This window comes from Mizuhopecten yessoensis, unplaced genomic scaffold, assembly GCF_002113885.1.
Source record: "Mizuhopecten yessoensis strain PY_sf001 unplaced genomic scaffold, ASM211388v2 scaffold10589, whole genome shotgun sequence".
Taxonomy (NCBI): Eukaryota; Metazoa; Mollusca; class Bivalvia; order Pectinida; family Pectinidae; genus Mizuhopecten; species Mizuhopecten yessoensis.
The window spans coordinates 745908-758105 of NW_018408622.1; the positions used below are offsets into that span (position 1 = coordinate 745908).

At 37.0% G+C, this 12198-nt stretch overlaps 1 protein-coding gene across 6 annotated transcripts in view; it reads left to right on the forward strand.

Annotated features, from left to right (window-relative positions):
• LOC110461186 (rho GTPase-activating protein 21-like) overlaps positions 1-12198 on the forward strand; it is a 109110-nt gene that overhangs the window by 78723 nt on the left and 18189 nt on the right. For all 6 annotated transcript variants that reach the window (XM_021514547.1, XM_021514549.1, XM_021514550.1 and 3 more), the window contains 6 exons: positions 2433-2708; positions 6475-8200; positions 8733-8864; positions 9989-10087; positions 10448-10583; positions 10950-11004. In XM_021514547.1, the coding sequence (XP_021370222.1) occupies positions 2433-2708; positions 6475-8200; positions 8733-8864; positions 9989-10087; positions 10448-10583; positions 10950-11004 (2424 nt within the window). The remainder of the gene's footprint in view (positions 1-2432; positions 2709-6474; positions 8201-8732; positions 8865-9988; positions 10088-10447; positions 10584-10949; positions 11005-12198) is intronic.

The following is a 12198-nucleotide window of genomic DNA, read 5'->3' on the forward strand; positions in this document are numbered from 1 at the left end:
GATCTCTGAAGTAGGCAGGAAGTATATGTCGTTGGAAACAGGAGGAAAAACAACCCATATGTCCTACTTAAAAATATCAGAGATAACAAAATTGGGAAAAGAAGGATAGTGGATATTCTGTGGTGATTAGGGGAGGCAGTTCAACAGATGGGATGTATTTATGTTATTTATTTCTGTACAATGGGCAAGGCTTTTTGTTAGATTCTACACATCCTTACACATGTAAACACTTACAGGAGTCCCCAAATACCTTCAACTCTGAAAAGGTTTTTTTAGGCCCACTCATAAAATTGATGGGATGAGCTAGGGCATATAGTGTTGCTTATGTCCATCCCATCCTGTCTGTCACCATTCAATGTTAACACTCTAGCAACTTCATTCTTTGACCATTTGATCAAACTTTAAGCAAAGGTCATGTATGAGAATTCCTCTGGCATCTCTGTGTTTTGGGTTTCAAAGGTCAAGGCCAAGGTCACTGTTGCTATATTTAGAAAATCTTCAAAAAAATCAGTCTCAGAACTCTAGCTACTTCATTTCTGAACAGACATTTTCTGGTTGTACTTTAAAAAAATGTTTGCTTAATCCTCAAAACAGTCCAGATTGTTTAAATTATTTGTTATAATGAAATCAAATGGGGGGGGGGGGGGGGGGGGAATTGATATTCTAGGATGCGTCCAAAAGGTAGAGCAATTGTGTTGGTAACGACTTTATAAAGTAAAGGATGTAAAGATCAATAAAGGGACGGAGGGAGTGGTCTGAGAGAGATGGAATGACTAATTGATAAACAACGATTAATTGACAAACAACAGAGTATTAGAAAACAGACATATTGAGATATTGAGACCAGGAGATAGGGGACATGAGGGTTGGGGTCTGAGAGAGATAGAATGATTTATAGATAAACAACGGAGGATTAGAAAACAGAAATGACATGTTATCATTGTATGATTGAGTTATAAGCTAACGAACACATATACATGATATGTATTATTGACAGTATCCTGACTGAAAGATTTGAGTTGTAATTGTGTCATCAGTGTACTGAAAAACATACTAGACATTTACTGGTCATGAAAACCACAAGCAAGCGAACAGTATGGAAATAAGAGGCAGAAACATGCTGATGTCAAAGTTTCACAGATGAAATTTATAATTGAAATATTGAAATAGAAGTTCCTTTAGAAGTTTCTTAATGTAAAAAATATGTAAATCAGTTTTCATGGTACTATAATAGGTTTTACTTTATGATAAACAGGTTGATTGAAATGTACTTGAAACCTTATTTCCCCCATGGCTTATGTGGTTTGAAACGTACGTCACAACCGACTCCGTACATAATCCCGTTATCCAGTGGCGTGTGAGGTGTGTCTTCGGGATAAAGGGTACAGATATTAACATTGACCCATATATTACCAGGTCGTATTCGTCTTTATGGGTGAGGCCGAAATGTCATCGATTTGCATGACTGTAAATAGACGTGTCCACCGACGACCAGACAGGGTGATTAGGACAGGAGACGTGCGTGTCCCATTCATAGATTTCACACATTGGGAGAGCCGTGGTTTAGGACATAATCTGTAGCTGTCCTGTATTGATCGGTAGATAACAGTGTTTACTTTTACCTTACTTGATAGTTACCTGTCTACACTCTCTGTACCAATATTGTCCAATTTAGTTATCAGTGGCTGATGTCAGCTTATCAACCCTGCCTTAACAGTGATTTTGTTTATTTTATGTGTTTATCTTAAATTTTCTATTTTCAAAATGTATGCTTTATGTTGATAACGGAGGTAATTATTTTTCGAAGCCCCAACTTGTGATCAAATCCAGGACCTGATTTGGTTTAAATAAGTCACTGATGCTCTATCGCATATGAGCTAAACAGAAATTCTGTCTTTATCCAAGTCCATAGGATAGAGCTAGTATCTAACCAGAGTAACATGGTCAAATAAGATCATATTTGAGTAAAATGAAATAAATAAATCGAATACATTAACACAATAGAAGAGATTATCAGGTTGATGCGCCATTGTTGTCGTTTGCTTCCGTTTTTGGGAACTAGGTTGTGGTGGCTTTTGCCAATTTTTCTAGAGAGTTCCTAAATAATTGTAAAATTGTCAGGGAAACTTGAGAGCAAAAGGGCGACATGATCTTTTATTTCCCCGTCATGTGACCAGTATCATTGTTGTCGTCTCCTTCCAGCTCTTGCCAATTTTTCTAAAGAGGCTCTGAATAAGGGAAATATGATGGTGGGAAACTTGAGCATGAGGGTGACATGATCTTTTATTGCCGGTCATGTGACCAGTGTCAACCAATCAGACGCACTGTTAGAAAGATGAGGTATGATATTACCCACGTGTATTTGGAAAATTAATGTGACATGTTGATATAGATGTACTAAAACTTAGCAATATTTTTCTTCTCTTCCCCAGTCTAGCGATGACTCCCAAGAATACCATCATGGAATCTCCTGTAAGCGGCCCAAGCTGCGCAGACTGGAGCCCATGGAAACAATATTCGTTAAGCATGTAAAAGAAGACAGTGTTGCCCAAAACGCCGGTCTTAACGAAGGAGATCGTATCCTGTCTATCAACAACATACCTATCATCGGCCAGTCTTACCCACAGGTCATCTCGCTGATACAAACCTCCGACGAGCCCCTACTCAAATTGGATGTGTTGCCAAGAGACGAGGATGTTCTTCAAATGGTGGGTAATAGCGCTCAGATTTGACTAAATCTAATATAGATTTTGGTGGAAAAGATTTTGAAAAAATTAACTGTGCAATATCAAGATTGTCTCTGTTTTTGAGGTATGGTCATAATCACTATTTCATTTTAGTAGATTAAAACTGCTGTATTCGTTGTAAATAGTGTCCTGTGCCCTTAAAGTGCTCATATCCCTTTTTCGGCACCAATATTGAAATTATATAAATGCCACAAACTGACCCACACCCTCGATCCTGACCAGCGCTCCAGTAAATGACATTTGTTTTTTGCATAAATAGATAGATTTTAGTCAGAATTTAGTCACAAGCAGTAATTATTACTACCACCAAAATCAGTAGAGTTAATTATAGGTATGTAGCTTACATTTTGTTATTTAAATGTTAGTGCCCTGGCCGCTTTTTATGGCAACTACGGTAGTTTCATAGGGTTTTTAGTTTCCCAGGTCATTTTTTCTGATTTCTTTGTTTTTGAAATTTTCCTTAAAAACCATCAACAGCAAAATGTAGTTATAAATATATGAAATTTCTGGAGTAATTTTTTCTGAGATTTTGGTCACAGATTATGGTCGACTCAATTGTCCCTTCAAAACAGATTGCTGAACAAAGAATGATAGGGGGAAATTGAAAAATAATGATATTTTTTACAAATGGAAATAAAAGAATTTGATTAAAAGATGTGAAATTTACTTTATCCTGTAATTGTTTTTCTTGATTAGCTTTATAATGTTCCATCACCAGTATGCATAGTAGTGTTACCTTAACCCTTTCACCCCTGGGTAATTTTAGTAGACTCTACCATACATTTATTCGGATGAGTCCATTATGGTCTACAGTGGTGAAAGGGTTAAGGCCTGTGAGATGGTATATGGGACTACATGTCAGTTACCTGTAATGGGCTGTTTTGCAGGGTAGATATACCTTACTGTCCTTACCTGTAATGGGCTGTTTTGCTGGGTAGATATACCTAGCTGTCCTTACCTGTAATGGGCTGTTTTGCAGGGTAGATATACCTAGCTGTCCTTATCTGTAATGGGCTGTTTTGCAGGGTAGATATACTTAGCTGTCCTTACCTGTAATGGGCTGTTTTGCAGGGTAGATATACCTAGCTGTCCTTACCTGTATATGTTATCATACAGGAAGGTTATTGCTAGCTAGGTGCACAGGAATGTGCAGACTGTTTACTGCACAGTCAGGTCCAATGTCCTTGTAGACAGATAAACACCGAGGCAGACTGTTTTCTCTGTACTGTAATTAATGGGTAACACTATACACCTTCAAATGGAACTTTGTATCCAAAACCTTTTCTATCACAGCTCAAGTTCACAATATCTATAAGGACGCCTAAGCATTGTCTATTGAATTATGAAGTTTATGACCTCACTCACAAAACCACTTTTATGTTTAAATGTTTGAAATGTTATTCAACCCATCCTAAACTTCATCACCTGTGTTCGTGATCCGATAGATGACAAAAATAGTTCTGTAGTTTCCTGTCCAAGAATTGATTTGTTTAAAAGATTACATTTTTTGTTCAGTGTTAGGTTATAGCATGTATAACATATATGAAAGGACTGTACTTAAATACTGCCTTGATCACAATTACACAATATAAAGGAAGGTGCCTGTCTCAGAATATAGTATTATCTGTCCTTAAATTTATACTATATACAGGGAAAGTTTTGGCAAGACAAACTTTCACCCAGACAAACTAAGGAAAACTTATACCCAGGCAAACTAAGGCAAACTTTCACCCAGGCAAACTCATACCCAGGCAAACTAAGGCAAACTTTCACCCATGCAGGCAAACTAAGGCAAACTTTCACCCAGGCAAACTAGGCAAACTTTCACTCAGGCAGACTAAGGCAAACTTTCACCCAGGCAAACTGAGGAAAACTTATACCCAAGCAAACTAAGGCAAACTTTCACCCAGGCAAACTTATACCCAGGCAAACTAAGGCAAACTTTCACCCAGGCAAACTTATACCCAGGCAAACTTATACCCAGGCAAACTAAGGCAAGCTTTCACCCAGACAAACTTATACCCAGGCAAACTAAGGCAAACTTTCACCCAGGCAAACTTATACCCAGGCAAATTAAGGCAAACTTATACCCTGGCAAACTTCTACCATTTGCCGATATAATCAATATCGCACAGTGTTGATTTTGCCCCTTACATTTAAATACTTCATGTTTATTATGTATGTGTATTACATTGTTTAAGAATGTTCGCTGTAATAATAAATTCCCCCTCATTATGGAAGGCAAAAGCGAAAATTTCAATGGGGTGAAAATCCTCAGTATAAAGTACTTAACAGTCATTTGGTATCAAGATAGAATGACATCTATGGTAAAATTATCTTGAAGTGAAAATTAAAATCAGTTTGTAAATTATAATTTCAGTATTCTAAATATAAAATAAAAAACTGGAATCAGTAGCAATTATTTGGTGACCAGAGAGAAATAATGGTTGTGGTAAAACCTGTTCTTTAACCCATTCACAAATTATAATTTCAATACTCTAAATACAGATTAAGATATGCTAAAACCACCATATAATTTGCATATGTACCCTAAGAATCAATGTATATCCTGTATTTTAAACAAATGCCCATGCTTTACAAATATATGCCATGCAATCCATTGACAAGGTTAACATTTGATCAAAGACTGTGAGTGGAAGCTAGGCTATATATATAATAAATTATGCATAGGTCACCGAGGTGGAATTTCACGTCACTCGCACTTACACACTGTTGGGGGTTTGAAGGTTTATGGTATGTAAATAAAGATGCGAGTCATGTATTGAGTCAGGACGACCTATTGTATCAGAGTCTGGGACAAACTAGGAGATGACATGTGGGGAATTGTAATGTCGAGAGATTGACAGCATGCTGTGTGCCCTTCCAGGTTTTAAAGTCAGGTTATGTTCAACAATGGATCTCTATTCTATATCAAACATTGTGGCTGTCAATTCTGTTTTAATTTTGACACATTTATAGAATTTAAATAATTGAATATTCATAACGTCAATTTTAATTTCATCAAAGTGTTTTAAAAGTGGCGATGAAAACTGAATTTAGATGTTGAGATAGCATTGTGCGATAGATTGATTGACAGTGAGACACCTCTTTGTCATGTATTTGATAAACTTTATGTAGATCATTCGTCTCCTAAAAGGTTTATTACTCAGCACTGGTAATGAGGTAATACATTTATTGCTTATGGTATTATAAGCATAGTAGACTTTGATGTTGATTCATTTTCTGAGTTTGAAAAAATGTTGGACATTATTTTGTTTGGTCTAAGGGACACAACTCAGTAAGAATTTGGCTATCATTTGTATATTTTCAATATTTTATATTTTAAATTTGAGAATTCGCCTTTAAGAAGTATTGTTAGTTTTTTGGCTATATGTGATAACCTCAAAACTGATGACATCATGCATATAAATTGATGTGTTCTATCGCTTCTGTGTAAAAATTGAATTTATTATTCACAGTGAGATTTGTGTTGAAAAGTCTTTGTGCATCATTTAAATGACATTATGAAGAATGACTAAGATCTAATTTTCTCCCTATGTCGATACCATGTATGTCGGATGATTAATGTGCACTTTTCAATTGGGTACAAGTGATGTTTGTACATTTGTATATGGTCATTCCTTAATGATTAACTTGTTTTTATTTATAATGTTTGCTAAGTAAATTGTCTTTTTTTTCTGATAAGTATTTTTATTTGGTTTTTCAGGCTTACCAAAATACAAACAGAAATTCTCTCCAGGAGCCCTTATACCACAGTCGTAGTGGAAGTGGCAGTAATAGTAACAGCGTAAAGGTCAAAGGTCAGCAGGTCTACCCTTTACCTTCCCAATCCTCTCAGGGGGTCGCATCCTCTGGGGAGAAAGGGAGATATCGAGGACCAGAACGAAGGTTTTCAGCATCATCACTGGATGAGTACGGTGATTCAGATGAGTTAAATTATAGATATCTGGGATCATCTGAAAAAACAAGAAAAATGAAATCTTCAACATCCTACACATCGGGATTGAGTGTGTACAGGGAACCACAACTTAAGAACAATGCTAGTGGGAGTGACCTTCACAAGGTCGTATTTAATGACAGACGCAGACAGTTTGAGTCCCGCGCCAAGGAGAACGTGCAGGCGCCCTCAAAGACATACACATTAGGACTTTACTATCCTGCACCCAAAAAGGAACCTATTACTGTAAAATCATCGGAAGGTGTTCCAAGCTCTTCTTCACATTACAGACGGTCAGCAGACAATATATTGCAGTCAAACGATTCTCTAGAAAACATCACGCGGTCAGTGACTGTCAAACCACAGGGCAGAGTTATTCCCCTTGAACAACGCTCTTCAGCAAGAGAAGGAGTAAATCCATCACAAGATTCATATAATGTTGGAAGTTCATCTGCATACGCGTCATCTATGTCATCGTCATCTTCACGTCACAGCTACCCAGATTCCTCATCAGCATTAGCCAATCAGAACATAGCAATACCTCACTCGTATACATCCCAAACCAACATGGCAGGTGATAAGAAAGGTGAACATCACCTAACAAGACATTATGTTCCCGTTGTGTCACAGACATCTTCAATGTCGGTCAGTCCAAAACTGTCCACAAGTGTGGACGGTCTCGACTCTCGCTCCGGTCACTACATTACGGAGCGAAGTCTACGAACTAATTATAGCTCACCTGCATATGAGCAGCAGAATCAAAACGGTGGTGCTAGAACCTTTATTGTGAAAATCGGCAATAAGACCATTGAAACTGGAGGGAATGGTCAGTCTAATGGTCAAGTGTCCGGTGGTGCTACAGTTCAGATGTCGAATCAGTACGGCTCCACGTTTGCTCTGACCAAATCTCCTCATGGTGCTCAAATTGAAATTAAACAAAAAGACAACAGGGAAAGACCACCAATGGTTTCCTACAGAAAACAACAGTTTGAGAGCGGACAGAATGACAACAGCCAGGGACAGAACTCAAACAGGTATAAAACGGAAATTAAGAAAATAACATCTGGGAAGTTTACAACAGTTCAAAACCGTTTACAAAACTTTGAAAAAGAGGGAATATGTGTGCGAAGAATGTCATCCACTGAGAGATACTCGTCTCCGGAACCTTCTTCCGGTCACACGTCACATTCCCACTCCTCGGAGCGTAGCACACCACAGCCCCAAACCCCTCAACAGCAACAGACGGCCCCAATTCGTATCTATGTATCCCAGGGTACACCTCATTCCTCTCCCTCCCCCCTGGTGGAAATCATGCCAATGCCAATATACCAAGACTCGCCAATGCAAAATGCCCAGCCGATGGAAATGACAACATCACAGGCTTCTCTACACATGCAGGAGGACGATGTAGATGGGATGTCTGATGAAGAGGATCGGGGAAACAAACCTGTTAGGCAACCGTCATTCCTGGCTGCTATCAACCAGCCTCCGAGATGTAAGTATATGAACCAGGAACCAGGGCCTGTTTTCATGAATCCATTCACATGCTCAAGCATGGTTTCTGTGCTCAAACCAGCTTCCTTGTAGCTTGCTTAGATCATGTAACACAGTAAAAAATGACAAGTGAAAATATTTTAAATAAATTTCTGCTTGAAGTCTCTCCACAATTCTTCCAAATCAAGGACAAAATGTGATTTTTTGTAAAGTTATCACTGGAACAAGAAATTGGGCTTGAGCACAGAATCTGAGTTCGAGCATGAGAACAGTTTCATGAATACAGGCCCTGGTATAAACAGCTCTTGTAATGTTAGCTGTCAATTCTATATATAGCATTGAGTTCACACTGTACTAATTAATTACTAGCCGTAAGGTAATTCTTGGCAACTATCAACATAATATGGCTCCAGTGGTGTTCAATTTAGACATAGTCCACTGTATATTTATGTATAAGAGCCTTTTCAAATTATATGTCTCTTGTATCAGTAACGCCTTTCTGTTACTGAAAATACGTTAATTTGACCTTACAGATGGTCAGTCTGTCCCTGAGCCGCCCAGTCCAGACTCCCCACCAGTCAGTCCGAGTCCTTGGATGGGATCACATACCTCAATCTCCAGCTCCAGCAATGCTGGTATGATGCCCTATACCTCCCTATCCTCAGGTAATTTATAGCATCCAGTATATATATTATATGTTTCAATGATGATTAAGGCAATATGATACAAATACTTTGACATAATTATAAACCTTGCTTTCAAAAGAGTTCTATACTAGGAAATCTGTGTAATATCTTTTTGTCAGGTCGGACTAGTTTTATTAATCCTTTACCACTGTAAACCATCATGGACTCATCCAGATGAATGTATGGTAAAGTCTACTCAAGTAACTTAGGGATGAAAGGGTTAAAAACATTTAGAAGGTAGACAGGAATATCATTATGTCTCGGTAACACTTAAGTAATTCTAAGTAATATGTGCAAAAAAGGCTGCTAGAATATCTAAGGGAGCCAACTCAACACAACAAAAATCACCAATAATATATAAAAGGCAGTTGATCCATAACAACATGGTTTTTAAGTGCAGTCTACACCTGGGTAGCCATAAACATGCACACTGTATACAGACATTGACCAGGATATAGAACTTAAGTGATGTATACAGACATTGACCAGGATATAGAACTTAAGTGATGGGTTAAATGTCACATAAAGGTTTTCACTTTGAATCTGGAATAAGTTAGATTTGATTTAAAACATAAATAAAACATTTCTATTCTAGTTATCTACTGATCTATATATCTAAATACTAATTCCTCTCAAAAGCTCTAGAGAATAAAAATTGTTCAGACTGATTGACAGTCATTTTATAGTTTAGTCCTAGTAGTGAAATGTGGTTTGACATGAGAGTTATACCCCTTTATTGGTGGTTTGACTTGAGGGTTATTTCCCTTTACTGGTGCTTTTACCTTAGAGTTATTCCCCTTTAATATTGGTTCGATTGAGTATGATTCCCGTTTACTGTTGGTTCGATTGAGGGTTGTTCACGTTTATTGTTGGATTAACTTAAGGGTCATTCCCCTTTACTGGTGGTTTTACTTGAGGGTTATTCCCCCTTAACTTGTGGTTTGACTAGAGAGTTATTCCCCTTTACTGGTGTTTTTACTTGAGGGTTATCCCCCCTTAACTTGTAGTTTGACTCGAGAGTTATTCCCCTTTACTGGTGGTTTGACTTGAGGGGTATAACACTTTAACACTAACATTAACTTGGTGATGTGTCTTGTTTCCAGTGGTGTTGCCTCCTCCCTGCTCCGATGCGGGCCTGGCTCTGACTAGCACCCCTATCAGAGACTCCACTCCTTCTGTAATGCTCAGGAAGAAATCTGAGTGTAAGTCTAACATTATAACAATTAATACAAACACAATAAAAATACAAGACATCCGTTTAGTTTCAATACTTATTTTTATCCAAGAACTAAGAACCATGTGAAAGACGCTTATATATGTGTATTTAAAAAGTTATGATAATAAAAAAAGAAATTGAGAATGAAAAGAATCATGAAGACTTCTCAAAAGTTTTTCTTCAAACTGTACTGGAAATTGTCGCCCCAATTGTTTTCCTCATATTCAAACAAGGATGTGTATGCATATGTTTTGTAGGCAATATTGAAATTTAGAAATAATTTATAATTAGTTAAAAAATGTATGTTCAATGGAATCAATATTGATGTTTTTGTTTGTAATTTTAGCCACACCAGAGGAGGATGCAATCAAATTGCAGAGGAGGACATCGTATCTCATGGCGACAGCCAAGGACAGAGACAGTCACAAACTGTCATTGGACAAATCCCAATCTCCCAACCAATCAGCAGAGCTGACACTACAGTGTGTATTGTTCACAACATTTTTTGAACAAATATTTTGAAGAAAATATATATGTATGTATATGTAGTTACAATATGTAAAAAGTAACGATAGGGTGATATTGTTAATTTTGACAGTCTCTTGGAGCAAATGACATTTGAAAATGTCAGAACAGCGCTTCATCTTTTATTATAAAATTTCTCTTAATATCATGTTTTCTCTGACAATCAAAACAGCACATTATCTTAATGTCAAATTTCTCTGTATATCATGTTTTCTCTGACAAATGACTAACATCAACATCTGATAAAAGCAGAATGTTTTAAATACAAAATTTCAACTTTCTTGAATTTAAACACTAAAGACATAATTTTAATTTTCTTTCAGTACACCAAACAAACATCACAGTATGAAGAAGTTGAAGGCTTTCTTTGGAGAAAGGGTAATTATGATTATAAATTTGAGTGCAGTGAGGACATCCTAGGAGGGTTGATTGATAACGATCTATTCTCAAAGTTGATTCTTAATTATGATATATAATTTATGAACTTCATTTAGAAGATTTACTTGAAATTATCAGTTCTTATCCAGCAATAAGCCCATGCCTGGTAATAAGCCCACCCATATCTGTAAGATTCGGTAGATATGTTAACGAATGCTATTGCATTGTCCTGTAATAAGTCCACCCATATCTGTAAGATTCGGTAGATATATTAATGTGTGCTATTGCATTGTCCTGTAATAAGCCCACCCATATCTGTAAGATTCGGTAGATATATTAATGTGTGCTATTGCATTATCCTGTAATAAGCCCACCCATATCTGTAAGATTTGGTAGATATATTAATGTGTGCTATTGCATTGTCCTGTAATAGGCCCACCCATATCTGTAAGATTTGGTAGATATGTTAATGTGTGCTATTGCATTGTCCTGTAATAAGCCCACCCATATCTGTAAGATTCGGTAGATATGTTAATGTGTGCTATTGCATTGTCCTGTAATAAGTCCACCCATATCTGTAAGATTCGGTAGATATATTAATGTGTGCTATTGCATTGTCCTGTAATAGGCCCACCCATATCTGTAAGATTCGGTAGATATATTAATGTGTGCTATTGCATTGTCCTGTAATAAGCCCACCCATATCTGTAAGATTCGGTAGATATATTAATGTGTGCCATTGCATTGTCCTGTAATAAGTCCACCCCCTACTTTTAGTCAGGGATTATATGTTGACCTCCTGGGATTATTACAGGAAATGCAGAAAAATGGATATGAATCATAATTACTGATCATTACACGCTTTATATACTGTAAAATCAGATATTTTTGTGGGGCCCAAATTTTGTGGTTTCCCTCAAAAAACACCATGTCATGGGTACATTTACTCATTCACCCCTGAAATTTCATAATGAACTATTCCAACCTTTGAATTGGAAGTGTTTAAATGTGTCTTCAGGGGTAAATGAGTTAATTTGTTGAATACAAGTATCCACACAAAGGGGGAATAGCTTTATGTCAAACTTATAATAATTTTGTGGACCTATGATTTTGTTATGATTACCCACAAAATCAACAAAACTTTTATCCCACGAAAAATAAGTGATTTCACAGTATTGTATTTCATATCATACA